We start from the raw sequence: 21,758 nt of genomic DNA on the forward strand, positions 1-21,758 counted from the left end.
CAAAAGCTTTAATGGGTTAGCTCGAAGGAAATGATCTTTTCTGGGGTCCATAAAAGTTTCAAACTATCACAATCATAGTGAAAAGTCATTTAAAAATTATTAAAAGAACAAAGTATAGGTCTATAGGGAATTCATTATGAGATAAAGAAGAGATTCAGCATGAGTTCCCATATCTTATAATTACATTCTATGTTTAAGTGATTACCAAATTAAGCAACTAAATTAAATATTTTGCTTTCTTTATCCTACACTATTGTTATATTTCAAAGGGTGTAACACAGGTACTTAAATCAACAATTTAAATTCTATGCAGGGGAGTAAACTGATTGAGGGCAAACAAAAAATAGGAGGCTCAATTTGCAAAACAAAACTGCATGTTTTATTTATCAAAGACAAGGAAAAAAATGAGAAAATACAGAGAAATACAAAAGAGGTTATAAAGCATAATAAATTTTATTTTTTCAAAAAATGGAAAAAATATCCCTGAATAGTTGTATGTACTTTTTAGTAGTCAGTGTCTAATAATGAACAAGCGATCAAGTTTATATGTTCTACATAGCTGTATTAAATGATTGTTAAATTTGAAAGATCATAATTCCCATCATTTTTAATGTTGGCATTCAAAAGCAAAGATACAACTAAAAGAAAAACAGGCGAGATATAAAATGATCTGCAAGATGCAAAAGGCAGTAGCTTATGAGCATAAAGTAGATTCCAGTTAATAGTTATTAATGGTCTAATTTTAATCTCACCCTACACATACACACGCTCAACACACACATCTCACACATTTCCATACCTTGAAAAGGATATTTTGTATCTCTCAACTCTGGATATGATTTTCACAGGTTATTCTTACTATCATAAAGCAGAAAGCAATTAATAATACAAGCTTTTATTTTCTAAGCTTAACAAAATAAACATCTAAAAAAAATTACAATGACATGAAAGATACTTTATTGGCTTTTCAAAAGACAAATGCAAATGAGAATAACTTATTCAGAAACTAATTTTCAAAACTGTCTTAAATGAAATAAATATAATATCTAATACAATCTTTTCCTATAAGAATGTCTAAGATGGGCAATGCTAAAAGTGAAGCTCCTCATTTGGGAATTCATAAAACTGATATACCCCTTAAAAAAAATTTTTTTTTTCTTATAAAGGACATTTAGTACACCCACATTTTCTCAAAACTGTCCTAAAACAATCTATATCTTTAACACCCAAATTTTCTATATATATTAAGTTCACTTAATTTTAAATTAATGAAAAGATATCTAGACACAATTTCTAAGAAACCAATGCATAATGTAATTTATGCATAGTTATTTACAGAAAGAGTTTTACTAAATAATGTAAATAAACATGGTCAAAAATCTGACAAAACCTAATAATCAGCACTGCAGGTTTTAATAAACTCTATATAAAACAAAGTATGTTTTATGTGCAGTTACTAGATGAATCTAAGAGTCAGACACTAAAGCATTTGATATAATAATAATTTCATTTTTATTATACTAAATGTCAGGTCAAAAGTCAGTGCCACTCACATGCTGGAAGACTTATCACTCAAATCTTCTATATCAAACACTGATCAACCAAATATGACTGGACATTACTGCAACCAACTTTATGGTTTCTTTTAAATATATGCAAATCTTTTAAATGGGCACATATGCAAATATGCAAAACAAATGAAATATAAGTATTTAAGAGACTGAATAGAAATGACTTTTAAGCATAAACCATCCTGTCATTAAGTTTGAAGCTGTATCTTTTCTTCATATTTTGTCTTCTATTATTAGTAGTCTTCTATCCTATTAAAGTTGTAGGCTTACAGATCATCTGGAAATTTCACATTGGTATAGGAAAGGAATGTCTGGGTTGATGCAGTCTAGGGACAAAGAAAGAAACAGTTTTAAAATGGATTAATTGGCATTTATCTAATAGCATAAAAACCCACTTTACAGCAGTATTACATCAAATATATATGTGCTTTTGATAAAGACAACAAAGTAGTGTATATATCAGAATATAATGGAAAATTTAAAGCTTCTAGGAGAGCTTCGTCCTAGAAAAGATTTATATTATATATTAAATTCTTCAAAATACATACAAGATAATCACACTGACTACTCACAGAACACATTTTAGTTACCAAAACTACTTTGCCAATTATTATTATTTAAGGAGGATCAGGGATTGAACCCAGGACCATGGGAAGCAGGCATCCAACCACTAAGCTACACCTGCTCCCCTATTTTGTCTATTATTTTATACTTGATTCTACAAACCTGTAATGCCACTGTTTGCAAGGATATTTTAATGATTTTTTTTAAATGACACTTTCTAAAGGAAAAAAAATGTATTAGCTGAGCATTTAAAATGATAGTTTAACATGATCCAGAAGTACAATTGTGTTAACTATATTCTTTGACAGAAGTAAATTATGTAAGCTTGCATTCAACTCATAAATTATACATAAAATTTTAGCAAACAAATCACAAACCATGAAATTTATGTATAATGAGAGTATTTAATTGTATTAAATACTGTTGTTATAAAGTATGAAATTCTTTCTACTTAGTCCTACATGCAGAAGTGTTTTAATAGATGTTTTGCTTAGGCTATTCAAATACCATAAAACTTTAAATCTTTTATAGATGTAAAGTAGATGGTATTTCTTTTAAAAAAAAATGCATAGACTGTAAAGAATTGAGGTCTCTACATGTAAAGTAAGCCAATAAATGATTGCAAAAGAAATAAATGGTATTCCTACATACACAGCCTCCAGCAACTCAATAGGTAATCATTAAGACAACGTCCGCTCATTTCTTTATATTGCACTTAATTCAAATTGTAGCCTTCATTGTTAATACACCCTGACACACATTAAGAAAATTACAACAGAGCTTCCACATTCTTCACTTTTATTCTGTGGTCCAGATCGTTGTTAAGATTGTTAATATCAGTGCAAAGCATATTGCTTTCAATCACCAAATTGGTTTTTCCCACCAGCTGTTTAAGGAGATTTCACATTTATTTTATGCAAAATGCCCATTCTTTCTGTGTAAGTACTTTATCATACTTTGTTTTTCAAGCCCGCAAATTTTGTGCTGGTGGTTACTTCATATACATCCTGTGGTCAATAAAGGAAGTTTAAAAACTCCGATTTATTAAATTAGCTAAGTTTTTACTGGAAACCATGCATTTAACAGAAGTACGAAAGCTTCAGTTTTTTATATAATAAAAAACTAAAAATTTATGAAATTCAACTTTAAAAATCTAAAAGTTGAGATGCAGATGTAGCTCAAGTGATTGAACACCTGCTTCTCATGTACAGGGTCCTGGGTTAGATCCCCAGTACCTCCTAAAATCAAAAACAAACAAAACAAAGAAACAAGCAAGCAAGCAAAAATAAAACCAACTCTCACTGGGGAGTGAACGTAGCACCTGCTTCCCATGTATGAGGTCCTGGGTTCATTACCCGGTACCTCCTAAAAAAATCTAAAAGTTATCCGAAAAAGGTCCACGAAAGATAAAACTCCAAAATAGCTGAGTGTTGACAGTATACATCATAGGTATACATTAAACATTTATTATGCAATTGGTGAATTTGAATATATAAAGGGAATAAACAGTTACTGTATTTCTCACCTCTATAATAAGAAGAAATATCTTGTTCTATGAGCAGCTGCCATACTTTCAGACATATTTCTGACTTTTAGATAATTAACAAATCCTCTGAAGAAAAGGAGAAGGCCTGAGAAGAAATAATAAGAATATATTATTTTCTTAAACAGAAAAAGGACATGAAAAATCACTTTCCTTATTATTTTACACTTGATTGAGACAAACTTTTAACGTCACTGTTTTGCAGGGACATTTTAATGTTTTTTTAAAATGACATTTTCTAAGGAAAAAATATGTATCTTAATTGAACATTTTAAATGGCACTTTTCAAATAGACAACTATACACAAAATCCTCTTGGCTTAAGAAATTTAATCTGTAAGATTCCATTCATCTCCACATATATTTTACTATAAATTCCATGATGATGGCATACAATTTTACCACTACTCAAAAAATTATTTCAATGTACTAGGTCTAAATAAATCTAAATTAAAAGTAAACCAAACCCAGCTATGAATCTCCAGAATTACAAAAAAAAAAAATACATTTCTTAAATGATTTCTTTAAACAAATAGCAAAGCTTACCAAATTCATTCAAACTGATCCAACTCAAAGAAATCCCATTTTATACCAAGCTTTTCAATTAATATAACTACTGAGCAAGGTAGAGTATATTTACTTATACATAGTATTCAAGAAAGAATATTGTACATGCAGCTGCTAATAATTATAGGATACAACCAGGAAGCTTGTCTAGCAATATCAACTGCCTGTCATCTGTGAAATCTGTTTTGGAAGATATGTACATTATAAAAATATTTTAAATTACTCTTCCAAATTTTCAAGAAATAAGATTTTATCAAAAGAATTAAGAAAAAGAGGAGTCAGGAAAGAAGAGCCAGGAGTCAGCACACTGTGATTTCTTAGGTGAGTTATAGTAAATATGCTATAGCTATTTCAGTGTTCTCTCCCGTAAAGTGGTATTTTTAAATAATATCCATTTACATCACAGGTTCTTAAATAAACTAAAGTTGTATACCACTTCTAAGACAATAATCAAAGCCCTTAAGAAAGAAATTTTTAAGTTAAACCATGGATTTTAATTTAATAGTACAATTATAAAAATGTGCTATCATCAATTGTAACAAATGTTCTACACTAATGCAAGGTGTTGGCGGTGGGGTGATATATGAGGATTCTGTACTTTATGAATGATTTTTTTGTAAACCCACAACTTCTCTAATAAAGGGGGGGAAACCAAAAGAAATTTGGTTGGAATAAATCAGAGACTAAAGACATAAAGATACACAAATAATAAATTATATAAGTGGAATAAATTTCAGGTAAATTTGATTTCATCTGCTTCCTTTATATCCTAACATTTTCCCCATTTGTGACTCTCTCTGAATTCCACCCTCATGCCTTTCCAGTTGGGATTCAAAGATAAAGTTATTTTAATTCATATGTAAATGTAACACTGAAAGATTTAACCCAAATTATTTGTGAGATGTCTCCTTTCATCTATGAAGCTGATGTTTCTAAGACATATTTTGTTCTGCTCAAGCATTTTCTAAAATAAGCTTTTATAATTCATATCTAAAAACGAATCACTCAGCAGCTATTGTTTCCCAGCATTCTTGATGAGGCCAACATTTTTATCACAGATTAAATGTTCATATTTTATATCCCCTATATAATTGATAGATTGTGGTTATGATGTGGAGTTGTCCATTACATCCCACTCTATCCTAGAATTTTCTTCCTAAGATTGCTCCAATCTCTTAACAATCTGTATAAGAAAATATTCTCATTTAATATGCTTAAATATATAATAGACTTTATACATTTTCTCACTTTTAGGTGGGAAAATAAATCATAAAAGAACACAGAATTCAAGTAGTCAGAACATAATTAAAAATACAAAACTGGCCAAACCACTTTGTTGATTCTCCAACAAAGTCCCAATACTAAAATAATATCCCTATAATGATTAGAGAAAGAATCCTGGATCTTTAGTGATCTTTGCTTACCATGAAAAAACCTGTTTCCCAAAAGATCCTAAAGATCCAGTAGCATGACAAATAAAAACTCAAAAAGAGAAGAGTGCCACCTACTGAAATGTCATTAATCCTGGTGCAATTATTTTACTAGAGAAACATGGGCTTTTTTTAAAGTTAAAATAGTTTTGTTTTTTAATTGTATTTTTTTGAAGATACATAGATCACAAAAAATGTTACATTAAAAAATATAAGAGGTTCCCATATACTACACACTCCACCCCATGGGCTTTTAAACCTAAGTAGTAATATATTTCAAATGTAGATTAAAAATATAATGTGATTTTAAGATTATCATGCCCCTAACATGAAAAACGAAAGGGACAAAAATCAGAAATCATAAAATTCACCAACATGAAAGAAAAGACATACCATTCAACAAAGAAGACAACTCAACCTAAGGACTGTGATCATTAGGCATGAAGCCTTTCCTTATGCTTGGCTGAGTAATGACTAATGCAGGATACATTTCAAAGGCATAAAGAATGTTTCCACTCCCAAACTGCCCTATTTTGAACATTTCCTAAGAAAATTTTAAAAAATTATGTATATATAGTTTCCAAGGTAAATACTGAAAATGACTATTTTTTAATTTTGTCATAATTTTCACATTTTGTAGTATTTAATTATCATTCAACCACTGATTCTTTAAACAGACTCTGGATTTTAAATCTAAGCAATCAGGAGAGCTATGCACAATTATTTGAAAAGATGAGATGATACAAGCACTTGGACATGAGAATTTTAGTGCAGAAAAAATGACTTCCACATAAACTGCATGTCATTTATGTCTTACAATGTAAGGAAATATCAAAGTTAAACAAACTAAATGCAAACCAAGCTTACCAAGTACAAGGAATATCCACCAAAGCCAATACTGTCCATTGAAATATCCAGTAAAGTAATCAGAAAACTATGGAATGAACACAAATATATTAACCTTATTTGTGTACCTAAATTTGAAAATCAAGACTAGGCCTAATTAGAGAATGGCTTGCCCCAAATAACCTTTAACATTTAAAAACATCATAAAAGGAAAAACAGAGAGGAAGAAAAAATGATTACATTAATGGCATATATAAATATATTTGAGAAAAAACATCTTGTGTGCAATAGCAAACTGTTATGCAAAATGTTTTAGGGACAAAGAACTGTTTCAAATTGCTTGCAAAAAAAGGCTAATACTATATATCTGGGTAACGTATTTTCCCATTAAGGAGTTCAGATGTCAGTCTTCTTTTTCATAAATCTCTCAAAGTCACAACTACCATCCCAAACATACTACAGCAACCTGCTGCTTTAGATATTAACACCAAAAGCCACATTAGTTTAATCTTATCAGATGGGGATGTTCCACTGACCTCTGAAAAGAAGAGCTTTTGACCTTCTGTACACCACCTACTGTTAATCACTGCAAAGACTACAAAGCGCATAAAGACCCCCAACTCATTACTCTTTTTTTTTTTTCCAAATAGATGCTCTGGCATTCAGTTTCTAACAGTGAGCTGCAAACTAAATGAATCCTGAAGTGGCATTTCAACAGTTACTGTTAGTAGCATGGTAGAGAGTTTTATATTCTTGGTGATGTGGGTATATGAACAGGCACCTAGAAGACAGTGTTTGATGCTACTGGATACAGGCATCTTTTCCTTGTCTAGACTCTTGATACCATGCTTCATTCATTTAAAAAAATTTTTTTTTAAATAAATTTAAATTTTTTCTGAGTTTACTTCAGATGATTCCTCCCTTTAGCACTTAAAGTGTCCCCAAACAAATCTTTTTTAAAAAATTTGCATTTCACTTGATTTTATTGTTTTTAAAAGTGTTAATATAGTTACTCTAAAAACTACTAAAAATTAGCTTGTTTTATCTACCATATTCCAACTGGGCTCCAAACTGAACCTGATTTAACTAAAAATGTTAAACAAGGACTTAAGCTTTGACCTCAATTCTGAAGTTTAGAAAGCATTCATCTCCAATTCCGGGGGGTAATTATTTAATTTCCATAAATTCATCAATGCTGATTTCCAGAAAAGTTTAAAAAACATACAGAAATAATAGAAATGCTTAGAAATTGTAAATGATGTCATCATTTAGGCAGCATATCTACTAAAAATTATATCACTTTTTCAAAGTATTTTTCCCAGGAAGTAGTTTCAATCAGTCAATGAAACACAGTCTAAATTCTCAGCTTTCAAAGATTTAAAATTTCAAAGTATAACAAAACACAAATTTCACATATCCCTAACACCTTTGAAACATGTACAACGAAGGTAGAACTGTAAAAATGAAAAAGTACAGCTTGTAAAATAGGACTTACCTACTTTTAAGTCAAGTGATTAATAATTATAAATAAAATGTTTTCATAAAGGTCAAATCACTGTAGAAGTTTTACAGGCTACAAGAACAAAAGAGAATAAAGAAGATCCAAAGCAACACAGTTTTAAGTTTCTGTGCATGTTAATCAGTAAGAGGAAACCATAAGATCAAGAACAGGCATCCTTCCCCAGAAATATTTACCATAAAGCTATTCCTTATTTACCGCCAAGTGAAAAATATAATTATCGTCACCTTGAGGTCTAAGAGAAAGACTCACCATGTAAAATAATAATAAAGTAATAAGGTTTGGGGCTCATTACCAAGTTATCAAAATGTTTTTTAAAACACTAAAAATCATAAGGTGAGCCAAGTTGTTTTGTTTTTTTAACAAGTAAACCAATCATGTTGACTGACCCAGTCACAGGTTGCTGAAAGAAAACTACAGAAAACAAATTAACCAACATTAAGATTTCACTTCATTCTATTAACTATATTATAATATGCAATTATATTATTTTATTAGATATATTATCTAAAAACTATTTTATTCTTTACATCCTGTCTCCTTTCAAAAAAGCTTAATTTTTAACAAAACAAATGCATTTAAAAAAATAATAAACATAAAGTCTTAGAAGTAAAATTTGGGTAAAGATATTAACACTAAATCAGAGTTTCATGGAAGCTCAGAACCAAAAAGCACTATGAATTACTTGCATCTAATGAAAAAGAAACACCAAGTTTTTGACACTGGTCTCTCAGTATTAAACCCCAAGTAGAATTTACTGCTTGGAGCATTATCATAAACAGCAGAGTACAGTGTAACAGACTGGACAAATCAGGAGAACAGGCATTAAACTGAGACCAAACTTGATTCTAATCCATATACATACTAGGGAACTTTGAGCAAGTTATTAGAATGCTTTTATTATTTTTGCTATCAATAAAATGGCTGAATTTTCTCCAGAATGACTAAAGAATTAATGTTTGTAACGAATTACGTTCAGAACACAGTAAGTACTCAGTGAATGACAGTTGTTATGAGAGACAAGTGATTTTTAAAGGTTTTCTTATAACTACCCTCACGAAAGATATAATATTAACTGAACTTAGTAAAGGTATTTTAAAGGGAAAGTAAGAAATCCTGGTGATCAAACTTGATGCTAATATATTCCTTACACAACTGGAGTTAATTACTAGATAATATAACCCCTTTACAATCTAAGGTTCTATGAGAGAATTAGACCCTAATACCCTAAAGACGTAGGTATATAATGTATAAACTTCTTTTTTATGCATCTATACTAAAATATTATTAACCAATTGGGGGAGAATTCAGAAAATAGTCCTCACATCATTTCTGTGTTCTGTGATTTAGATAAGGAATCCCATTTCCATAGTAGTAATTCATTCTATTACTAACACAACCAAGGATAGACATATCTAACTTCAATTATTTTGAAATTTTCTAATGATAACTTCTGCAAGGGCAGGAATTTTGTGTTCCATAACAGAATTTTCCTCATGGTGGAAACTCACTATACACCTTTTGAAGTAAAATAAAAACAAAAAACTGACGGGATAGTTCTTACAATGGCTCAGATTTTAAGCATCTTAGAAGAAACCAGTCCAGCGGTCCCACCCAACCATGAATCAATGATTAATAATCCTGTAATCTGGTACAAACCAAAACAGGGTCTGATGAGATTATGAAACCCTGGGAAGTTGTTAAGTTTAAATATAATGAAGAAATGTATTTGCATAATATCGTATTAAGTAACACTTTTGTAGTGTTTAATTTTTAATAAATTTCATCAATTTTAGGAGGACTTAACTGAGTAAATTAGAAATCAACATTTAAGAAAATACGATTTGCAGAACTCAGGCATTTTAATTTATTAACTTTATAATAGCATTTAAATGTTAGGATACATTTTTAAGGAGGGTTATTAAAACAATAAATAAAATCCTTGATCAATCACCCATGCCTTGTGCTAAAGAAACTAAAAAGCAAGCTTTGTAAAAAGGAGTCAAGAGAACCTTCAAAAAACAAAGGTAAAGAGCTGGGGAAACATTATGCTAATGATATTACTGCCAACGCAACTTTTACAAAAAAGTTTCAATATGGAGTAAAGAAAGGACTTGTTGCCATCTCCCTGTACATCTTGTAAATGATAAGAAACAGGGAGAGGATGATTTCAGGGATCAACAGGAAAATAAGAAGAAAACCTTAAAGAAAAACAAGGGAGAAAAGATCAATTCTGATAGCCACTTTATGGTCAAATGTGTGCAAATATCAACTTGCCCATGTTTACTTTTGAGCTCTCAATCTTGTTAAGGGAAAAAAACAGTGGTAAGATTTTTAAATTCATGTTAATTTTACTAAACAATATAAATTTTTCTGTTTTAACTTATTTCAGGGATGCCAGCACTATATCATTAAGAGTTTTAGCCATGATTTACTAAGCTCATATAGTTGTGCATCTATGGGGCAAGATACTTTAATTATATTATTTCCACATATCACAAAAATCCTGAAAGGTAGCATTATCAGCACATTATTAGCCTATGAAGAAAATGATACTCAGACCAATTAACAAAGTGGAACACAGATATAAAAAAGAAATTCAAACCAAGTTTTTCTGATTTCAAAGTTTCTCCCACTCTTCTACTCAACCGCTCATATAATAGTTATACAATGTCCACACCAGAGATCACAACAATATTTAAGCATAGAAGTTAAGAATAAGCCCCAAAATAATTAAATTTATATGCATAAAATGAACATTTATGTTCAGAAAATCTGTACATTTTAGTGTTAGAAATAAAAGCAATATAGGCTATCATGAACACTTACCCTGACAATAAGGATCCATTTGATCAATGAAAGACCAAATCCACAGATAGCACCATACCTTCCAGCTATGGTATTGGTTATACAGAAGGATAAACAAAATCCAAGCCAGTTGAAAATAAATGCCACTAGAAGCAATGGAAACAGTTTCTTAAAAGACCACACTTTGGAAACAAATTAACACAGACACAATATTAGCAATACTACATTTCTTAAAGAAAACAGAGGTTCCCTTATAGTTCTATAAGCAATTAAGCCTTGTGCAGAATGTAGCTTACCTTCTGCAAATACATTTGTTATTTACTATAAATCAACAAGAGTAAACTTGGTTTTCTTCTCCATTTGGTTAACATGAATTATATTCCTTAAAGCTTAGCACCAATGGGTGATACTGTATTTTTAAACCAGCTAAAAACAAGGTAAAAATATAGCTCCCCTGTGAACCCACCCAAGATAACCAGCCTAAGCAATCAACCAAAATGGCTTTTTTTCCCCTTTCTTGTTAAGATATATTAGCAACGAGCCAAAGAAATTATAAAATAAACTATGGTTCCCAGAGCAGAGACTATTCATTGTTTCTTCCTCTAACCTAACAAAAACCCATGTTTTTCTCCATCCCTAGGAACCTATTTTCTCTACAGTCATTTATTTCAGAGAAGGCTGAACCCCTTACTTAGCACCAGAAGGCTGGGTCCCTTAAGTAATCACAGTGGGTCTAAACTTCCTGTAATTTTTATAATTTTTATTTTAAAACAGGACTCCTGAAAAATGTTCCTTGGTTTCTTAAAAACAGCAAGGGGAGGGAAGATGGTACATAGAGAAGTTAAGGGTGGCTCTAAATTGATCACTATTGAAGACGGATGATTAGCACATGGATGCTTATAATACTATTGCCTTCTTTCATATATGGTTTATTATTTCTATAGTAAAAGTTTTCTCTTCTGCTGGACATCATGTTTCCATATAATACCTGATATAGGCATCTTGCACAAGCCAGAAGATTAAACCATTACTCCAGGTAGGAGGGGGAGAAGAAAAGCAAAGTAAAGCAGAGCCAGAACATGCCTATCCATGCCTCAAACCTACATTTCCAGGGACTTCTTTTTTTTGTGGAATAATCTCTTACCTGTTCAAAGCAGTTGAATAGAGGGTTTCCTATTACTTGTAGCCAAAAGCATTCTGACACAGGTCCTTAAGATCACAGTAGGCCTAAATTCCCTGCCAGTTATTTTTAAAAAATAAATTTATAAGATTTAATCATAGTGCCATATTTGTGTTCAAGATAACAACTGTGGCAGTATGAGATAATTTTTTATATGAATCTCAAGAAGAGAAAGATTATGTTTGTAAATCTATTCCTCTGGGTGTGATACCCTTTGATTGCATTAAATTCAGTTGAGGGTCTTTGAATAGATAAGATTATTTCAGGCTTTTGATTCCACTATGTCAGTGGGCATGACTCAGGCTGAGTCCCTGCCCCCTTGGTGGGTCTGCTATAAATGGACACTCACACAGACAGACACAAGAAGACAGGAGAGGGTGCTGTCGTTTTTGATCCTGCCATGTGACAAAAAGGAGAAAGCTCAAAACAGTTGAAGCCCAGGAAAGAGATGAGCCATTTTGCCTGATAGCTTACAGCTGAAATTGAAAAAGAGCTGAAGAGCCGAGGCAGATATAGAAGACCCGGAACGAAACAAGCCCTATGCCAGCAAAGAGAGGACTACAGGATGACTTAAGCAGAAAGCCTCAGGAGGCTGGACCCAAAGAACTCGAAAGGAAGAGGAAGCCCAGAAAGAAAAGTAGAGATTAGGCAGAGATTGCCTGTATCTTGCTTCAACACATGGCAGCTGACTTTGATGAGAAAGCACCTCTTATGGTGCCTTGAATTGGACTTTTCAGGGCTTTGGGACTGCAAGTTTTTACTCCAAATACATACCCTTTATAGAAGCCAACAGATGTCTGGTACTTCGCATCACACCCCTCTGACAGACTGAGACACCAACATTATCAAAATAATAATAAAAATTAACCTCTAAAGATCACTTGGAGCCTAGGTTCAATTCTGGTTTACTGACCATCCTCTTGTCCTATGTATCTTCTACTAACACTCAGAAAGACCAAAGAAAATTACCTAGAGAATTTTGACAGTTCATAATTTGGAAGACAAAGTGGAAATACATAGGTTAAGTTTACATGAATAGTTACTTTTTTTAAAGCAATTTTCCTACTCCAGTAATTTCTTCCATAATTTAATGCTTCCTTGTCCCAGTTTGCTTGATCATTTGTGGTAAGCTGTATTATTTACTGTGAGAGGAACATGAGTTTTGAAATGAGACTTGTGTTTACGTCACAGCTTTCTCATTCACTAGATATGTGACCTTACTTAGACTCACTGCTAAATTCTATGAACCACAGGTCTCTAAACTCTAAGTTGCTACTTAACAAAGTTGCTAAGCTGACTGAGATAATGAATGCAAAGAGTGTAGCCTGATAGAGAGAACCTGGCATACCGTAGGTGCTTTAGAAATGTTAGCTATCATTACTATTCATACAAAATGATCTCTTCCTTTATAGTCAAGGTTCTATCTTTTCTGTAAAAAAAATTTCAGGAGACACTATTAGAAATTAAGATTATATACGTTCCACTTTTTTTTTTTAAAGCCTAGATACTGATCAGTATTACACTATCCTCTATATCTGCACTATCCAATGCCATTTGTCACATTGCTTCTTCCTCCAGCCAGAGGAATCCACCCTCCTTTACAGGAGACTATTTAAAATTAAATTAATTACAATGAAATAAATTCAAAATTCAGTTCTTCCACTGCACTAGTCACATTTCAAGTGCTCAAGTCACATATGGCTTATAGCTACCACACTGACAATGAAGATATAGAACATTTCCATCATCATAGAAAATTCTATCGGATGTAACTACTCTATAACGAATTGGCTAATAGTTGTGTTAGCTGTGGGGGAAAACACAACATTGAGACTACCAAAACAATTCCATACTTTACACATCAACATGTAGTAGTAGAGATTCCAAACTAGTATGCCACATATGCCTGGCCCAATTGCTGAGACAGTTCTCTCCTCAGCCCTCTCAGGGAGGGTGGGTGGGGACTGAAGCAGATGGCAGACAACCACCAGCCCTGAATACCTTCTTCCTTTATACCAATGTGCCATAAACATTTTATCATTTTCTAACCATGTCATGTTGTAATATATTAGGAAGCATTGATGAAGAAAATACAAAGGAACAAAATACTCCAAAAGTATATTTTTACCTTTGAGTATGTGTATGTTCAGCTTTGGAGAAAAATAATGCAAATACTGTCCAATTTCTTCCAAACCAAACAGTGATGGTTTGAATTTGTATGTACCCCAGAAAAACATGTTCTTAAATCTAATCCATTCCCCTGGGTGTACACCTATTTTAAATAGGACCTTTTGATAAGGCTCCTTCAGTTAGGGTGTGACCCTCCTCATTCAGTATGGGTCTTTAATCCTACTAGTGGAATCCTTTATAAATGGAATGATTACAGAGAAAAACTCAGGAGAGCAAGAAGCTGAAGGCAACAAAACCCCAAAGAGAAGGGAGAGAACAGCAGACTAATTACCATGTGCCTTGCCATGTGGCAGAAGAGCCAAGGATTGCCAGCAGCAGGTCTTTGAGAAGAAAGCATCACCCTGATGATGCCTTGATCTGGACATTTTCTCAACCTCAAAAGTGTATACTAATAAATTGCAACTGGTCAAGCTGAACTATTCCATGGTATTTGCTTTAAGCAGCATAGGAAATTAAAACACTGGCTTATGTTAATATATCTTAGGCATATCATTATGCCCAAGCCAGATATTAAGAGCTAACCCAACAAAAAGTATTTACTGAGCCATCATGTTTCCTTTTTGATCTCTGCCAAGTATATGGACTCCTATAAGTGATACAATTTAATCATCTTTAATTGGGTTGACCTAGGAAAATGAAATTAGTGACTACTTGAGACCCTTTACCAGAATAATAGAAAGAGAAGCTAAATAGGTCTTTAAGGTACAGAAAGGACAAGAGCATTCAATTCACACTCCTTTAAGGCAAGTCAGAGTTAGCAAGTTAGAAGAATTTAATAAATGTACACAAAACCATAAGAATATAAAAATCTGTAAAAGAAATATGTTGTAGAAGCATGCCTAAGAAGGAAAACAAAAACATTCACATGTTCCCCTGAATATCTGGGGCAAAATAGGGAAGCTTAAAAGGCATAGAGTACCTAAATCTCACACTGTGAGGCCCAAGATAGCATCCAAGGAAATGAGGCGTCAGGAAGGTAAGATTTGGGGAGTGCCAACAGCAGGGAAGCAGAGCAATTAACTTCAGAGAAGTTGGTGAAGAATGCTTAGTGTAGCTCCCATTACTTCTCCACACTCAACTTGACAGTGTTCTTTGTCAAGAAAGCAAACCAAGCAGGCTCAGACAGATAACAGCATTTGAAAGAAGGCCGCCGATCACCTTAAATCATATTACTTTACTGCAACTAAAAGAACATTACTACCACGTTCACTTAATAGCACTCTATAATTTAATACACACTTTCATATATTTTAACACATTTGAACTCCTCATTAACCTGATAGGCAAGGTCAGAATTAAATCTATTTAACAGAAAGGCAAAAGGAGGTGCTTAGAGCAGTTAAGTCACAAGGCAAGTAAGTGGTAGAGCAAGGACTGAAGCATCCAAGTACTTTGCCCCATATATATAGTAACCTTTTTATTATATAGGCCATCTACCTAACCAAAGAGGTTAGCAAGATGACTTAAGAAAGCAAATTGTGTACTACAGTTTAGCCACATAAAATAGTAAGTCTCCATTCTTAAATTTTCAATAGACACAAGATACTTATTAATTACAAAGGGAAAAATAGTAACTTTACAGTGAAAAAAAGCTAACAGATACCATCCATAACCTGTCAAAGTTAACATCACCAGTAATAAGACACATCTGGATCACTGCCTCCTGATATGAAGTAATGAGCAGGGGTTAAATATCACTTCTGGGGTACTATTTGCAAAAAAAAAAAAAGAGAGAGAGAGAGAGCATAATCTAAATCTAATCATGAAGAATGATTAGACAAACCCAAACTGAGTGACATTATTCAAAATGACTGGCCAGTACTCTACAAGATAATCAGTGATGAGAAACAGGAAAATGAAGAAACAGTTTCAGATCAAAGCAGACTAAGGCAACATGATAACTAAATACAGTATATGATTCTGGACTGAATCCTGGACCAGAAAAAGGATATCAGTGGGATGTAATCATCAAAATTTGAGTCAAATCTGTGGACTAGTTAATAGTCTATTATTAATGTTAATTTCTTAATTTTGATCATTGTACTGAGTTACATAAAATGTCAATACTTGGCAAAGCTTATTAAAGCTATGTGGGAATTCTTATACCATTTTTGCAACTTTTTAAAATAAGTTTGTGGAGTTATTTCAAGGGGAAAAGCTTCAAAAGTTTTGAACTTTAAAAATTTTGATGATGACTGAAACGAAGCAAATGAAACCATAAATTAATGAATAGACATATAACACAGATTAACATTTGAGTATTTATTTTCTTTGGTCACAGAAAAATACTCATCACATATAAATGCATGAGGTTTGAAAGAAAATAAATTTCCAAAGAATAATCATACTTTACTACACTTAACTCTGATGCATAAGTGTAAACCTGTCTCACCCTCAGGCAATTCCTTTTATTCTAAACAGCTATTAAGAAAGACATGACACTAACATTAACTTTTCCTTTCTAATAATTTTAAGACACTTCAATTATAACACAACAAATTCTGCTATATAACAAATTTAATAAAATTTATTACTTTTAAAAGATAGGTGAATGACCAATAATCACAATAGATGTTCAGTATCATCCCATTGGGGAAATGCAAAGCAAAACCACATGAGATACCACCTCATACCACAGAATGGTTATTATTTTAAAAAATGGAAAAGAACAAGGGCTAGTAAATATGTAGAGAAAGAGAAACCCTCATATATTTTTGGTAGGAATGTAAAATGGTGCAGGTATTGTGGAAAACAGTTTAGCAGTTCCTCAAAAAGTTAAAGATATAACTACCATATGACCCAACAACCCTACTTGTAGGATATACCCAAAAGAACTGAAGTTAGGAACTTGAACAGATATTTACAGCCCAATATTCAAAGCAGCATTATTCACAATAGTAGAAAGAAGGAAGCAACCCAAGTGCCCATCAATAGATGAATGGATAAATAAAATGTGGTGTATATATATATACAATAGCACACTATTTAGCTGTAAAAAAGTGAAATTCTAATATGTGCTACAACATCAATGAACAAAGACTGCATGTTGAATGAAAGAAGTTAGACATAAAAGGACAGATATTGTATAATTTCATTTATATGACATAACTAGAATATGTTAATTCGCAGAGACAGATAGTAGATTATAGGTTACCAGAGGAGGGGGATTAATGCATAATGGATGCAGGATTTCTGTTCAGGGTGATGGAAAGTTTAGATGATGAATGGTGGTTAACTTTAGCACAACAATGTGAATGTGATTAATGCCACTAAATTGCATGCCTGAGAGTGGTTGAGATGGAAGATTTTATGTTATCACAATTTTTAAAAAAAGAGAGAAACTAAAGACACAATGACAATTGGCATTTTCGGGACTTGGAGTTGTCCTGAATGATATTGCAGCAACAGATGAAGGACATTCTATATCCTGCCAGAACCCACTGAATGGACTGGGAGAGGGTGCAAACTACAATGTAAACTATAATCCATGTGGTGCAGCAGTGCTCCAAAAGATATTCATCAAATGCAATGAATGTGCCACACTGATGAAGAGGCTGTTGATGTGGGAGGAGTGGGGTGGCGGGGTGGGGAGTGGGGTGGCGGGGTGGGGAGTGGGGTATATGAGACTCTCTTATATTCGTTAATGTAATATTTTGTGTGATCTATGTATCCTTGAAAAAAAAAAAGATAATAAAAGATAATTTAAAAAAAGAAAAAATTCACACACACAAAAAAGACAGTATTGGACTATAAGTCAAATAATAAATCAGTGCAGTCCATACTGATATATAAAAATAAATGAATACGGCGGCAGACTTGGCCCAGTGGTTAAGGCGTCCGTCTACCACATGGGAGGTCTGCGGTTCAAACCCCGGGCCTCCTTGACCCGTGTGGAGCTGGCCCACGCAGTGCTGATGCGTGCAAGGAGTGCCCTGCCATGCAGGAGTCCACCCTGTAAGGAGAGCTGCCCAGCGCGAAAGAAAGTGCAGCCTGCCCAGGAACGGCGCCGCCCACACGGAGAGCTGACACACAAGATGATACAACAACAACAAAAGAATAAATAAATGGGAAGTAACAATTCTTCTCAGAAGAATTTAAATTAATAGAGAATGAATGAAGGATATAAAAATTACCTTTTAAAATATCAATTAAATTCTTACAATTAAGAAAAGTACACTGTGCAAATAAAGCAGAATTTAAACTTCACATTTCAAAATACTCTCCTACGTTTTAATTTTGTCAAATGACAAAGTCTCTCTAATTATGATTCCATCAAGTTTAAAATGGGGGAAGAGGACTTGGCCCAGTGGTTAGGGCGTCCACCTACCACATGGGAGGTCCGCGGTTCAAATCCTGGGCCTCCTTGACCCATGTGGAGCTGGCCCATGCGCAATACTGATGCGCACAAGGAGTGCCGTGCCACACAGGGGTGTCCCCGCATAGGGGAGCCCCACGCGCAAGGAGTGCGCCCCGTAAGGAGAGCCGCCCAGCACAAAAGAAAGTGCAGCCTGCCTAGGAATGGCGCCACACACACACGGAGAGCTGACACAGCAAGATGATGCAACAAAAAGAAACACAGATTCCCATGCTGCTGACAACAACAGAAGTGGACAAAGAAGATGACGCAGCAAATAGACACAGAGAACAGACAACTGGGGTGGGGAAGGGGACAGAAATAAATAAATAAAATAAATCTTTAAAAAAAAAAGTTTAAAATGGGAATAATACAGGTCATCATTAATTGGTACCACAGCATGCCAATATGAAGATATACACATGGTATAAAAGGCTAAAACCTTGGAAGGAAAGGTTTCTAATAAATCCCATTACATTCCAAAGCACTAGCTCAAGATAATTTCTACAAACTGTCAATTACCCAGTGAATCAAATTTTATTTCTAATTTTTACCTGACAAATAAATGGTTTCTATTCCATTCTCTTAAAGAGAAAATTTCTTAAAATTAAGATTAGAGAGATATGTAGGTTAGGCATTTATGCGGCATTTTGCAGTGAAAGTTTAAGAGATTATGAAAAATAAAAATATTGGGAATAAGAAAATAAAGAATAAGATCTAAATAAGGAAACAGAAAAAAAAAAACAATAAAATTCCAGTATTGGGGATACTAAAATTTCTTTCTTTGTATTTTCTGGAAAAAAGAACATGTAATTATCTTGACAAATTAAGGCATCAAGTCTTTTTAGCAGTATATGTCATAAGAGCCTGAGATGTAAAAGATGAAAATAGAAAAGGGGAGCAGATGTAGCTCAAATAGTTGAGTACATGCTTCCCATTGCACAAGGTCCCGGTTTAATCTCTAGTACTCCCTAAAACCAAACAAACAAATGAAAAATAACAAACAAACAACTCTCACTGGGGAACAGATGTAGTTCAGTGGCTGAGTGCCTGCTTCCCATGTACAAGGTCCTGGGTTCAAATGCCAATACCTCTTTAAAAAATACATAAAAGTAAAAAATAAAATAATTAAACTAAAAAGGTCTTGACTGAAATATTCTTACCAATATTAATTTTAATTTTATTTGCACATGCTATATAATCTGAAATGCCTAAGATATAAACCACATTAAAGAAAATCTTTTTCTAGACTCTTTATATACACCTACTATAAACAGTTCAGCACAGAAAGCATACCAAGTTGCAATTTGTAGAACAGCCACTAGATGGCAGGTAATGACTACAAAATAAATCTATGCTTTTAAACTCAGGCACGGACCTATAGTCTACTAGAAAAAACATGACAGTGACAAGTAATTTCTAATTTTACTCTCATAATGCTGGTGAGTATTTACATAACAGAAAGCATAAATATCTAAGCTGTATATTAATAATTACTAGTAAAAATGTAGTGAAAGAGAATTTCTTTGTTGCTAATATTATGGCCAAAATAAAGTCATGAAAGTATCAACATTGCCATGCATTTACAATACTGATATAGCAGTGAATGTTTTCAAATCTAAAAAAAAGATTAAGAAGATGATACTGGGCTTAAGTAAAATATAGAAATTGAGATAATAACAAGAAGTCCTGAGTCAAATTATTAGGTGATATCAAATACTTTATTATTCTTAAGAAACAGATATTATACTACAGTCTAATAATTTAAAATTTTTATTAAGAAATTTCTAATTAAGATTTCTTAAAAGGCATAATTATGAAAAGAATGTTTAAGCTACTCTTTTGTAAATAAACTATGTGGGAAACTATGTGGGAAACTTGCTAATAATATAAAGGTTCACTAATTGAAGTAAAAGAAAAAACCAAGGTTCACTAGACAGTATAAATACTGTGACCTGTAGTTTAAAAAAAAGTCATTGTAGCTAATATAGCTAACTAAAAATTATAACTTAAGCCATAAGATACAATATTTAAATATGACATATATACATTAGCTGGTTAGAACCTGAAAACAAATTTAGTAAATTGGAAAGTAAAATAATACTCACTCTCCACCATCACACCCCACCCCCCTCCAATTTCTGAGTAGTTATCTACGATTCTACTCTTTGGGGTATCAAATAAAATGGTAAGCAAGAAACAATTTCAAAATAGAAGAAAAGGTAAGTGGATTTCCAGACGCAAAAGTAACAACTCAGGAAGTGTTTCCTATTTTTAAAGTTGCATATGGCACTTTAAATAAGTAAACTATTCCTAGGTTTATCAAGATAAACTTTATATTTAAAATGAATTAAATTAGCATTCTATTCTAGAAGTTATGAAAACTTGATCATTTCACCAAGTGTAGCAGCAGTTTGATACGGTCCATGAATTCCAAAAACAGGTACTGGATTATGTTTGTAAACTGGACTGTACCTGGGCATGATTAAATTATGATTAGGGCTTTAATTGGGTCATGTCAGTAGGGTGTTGAGTCCCCGCCCCTTGGTGGGTGGGGACTCACAGATAAAACCATGGCAAATGACAGAGTTGGAGTTTTTGATGCTGGAGTCTTGAGTTAGAGCCCCTTGAAAAAAGGACACAGAGGAGCTTGGTTGTGAGGAGAGAGAAAATGCCCTGGGAAGAGAAACAAGTCTAAGAGTCTACAGTTTGCCTAAGAGTCTACAGCTGGCCTTGTGGCACTAACAGAGCAGCTGAGCCTGGAGAGAGGCAAGCCCTAGAAGAGAGAAACCCAGGAAGCCTGGACCCTTACAGTCATCTTCACCCAACATGAGGGAATAGACTTTGGTGAGGAAAGTAACTTATGCTTGATGGCCTGGTGACTGTAAGCTTCTACTCCAAATAAATACCCTTTATAAAAGCCCACAGATTTCTGGTATTTTGCATTAGTACCCCTTTATCTAACTAATATACCAGGTTAGGGACAGAAATTAACCAAATAATAGTCCAATCAAGTGAGTTTTCTTAAAAGGAATATTGGGTTTCCAGCACTACTTCCAGCAATTTAACTAAGTGTCTTCAATGAAGATATGACACCATCTTTCCTTAAGAAACTTAAATCTACTTGACCTTACAAGTCAAATATTAAATTAAGAATTCTGCAAGATGTTAAAAAATATTTATTACT

General features: G+C 33.1%; 1 protein-coding gene across 1 annotated transcript in view; it reads right to left on the bottom strand.

Moving 5' to 3' along the window:
- Positions 1 to 356: 356 nt before the first annotated feature.
- The window catches only part of NDFIP2 (Nedd4 family interacting protein 2), a 145,344-nt gene continuing 123,942 nt past the window's right edge, over positions 357 to 21,758 (bottom strand). Inside the window, exons 7-10 of the mRNA XM_058276840.1 lie at positions 10,869 to 10,993; positions 6,542 to 6,608; positions 3,661 to 3,766; positions 357 to 1,897 (exon numbers count right to left, since the gene is read on the bottom strand). Coding sequence (XP_058132823.1) covers positions 3,663 to 3,766; positions 6,542 to 6,608; positions 10,869 to 10,993 — 296 coding nt within the window. The 3' untranslated portion in view covers positions 357 to 1,897; positions 3,661 to 3,662. The remainder of the gene's footprint in view (positions 1,898 to 3,660; positions 3,767 to 6,541; positions 6,609 to 10,868; positions 10,994 to 21,758) is intronic.

This window comes from Dasypus novemcinctus, chromosome 15 (assembly GCF_030445035.2).
Source record: "Dasypus novemcinctus isolate mDasNov1 chromosome 15, mDasNov1.1.hap2, whole genome shotgun sequence".
Taxonomy (NCBI): Eukaryota; Metazoa; Chordata; class Mammalia; order Cingulata; family Dasypodidae; genus Dasypus; species Dasypus novemcinctus.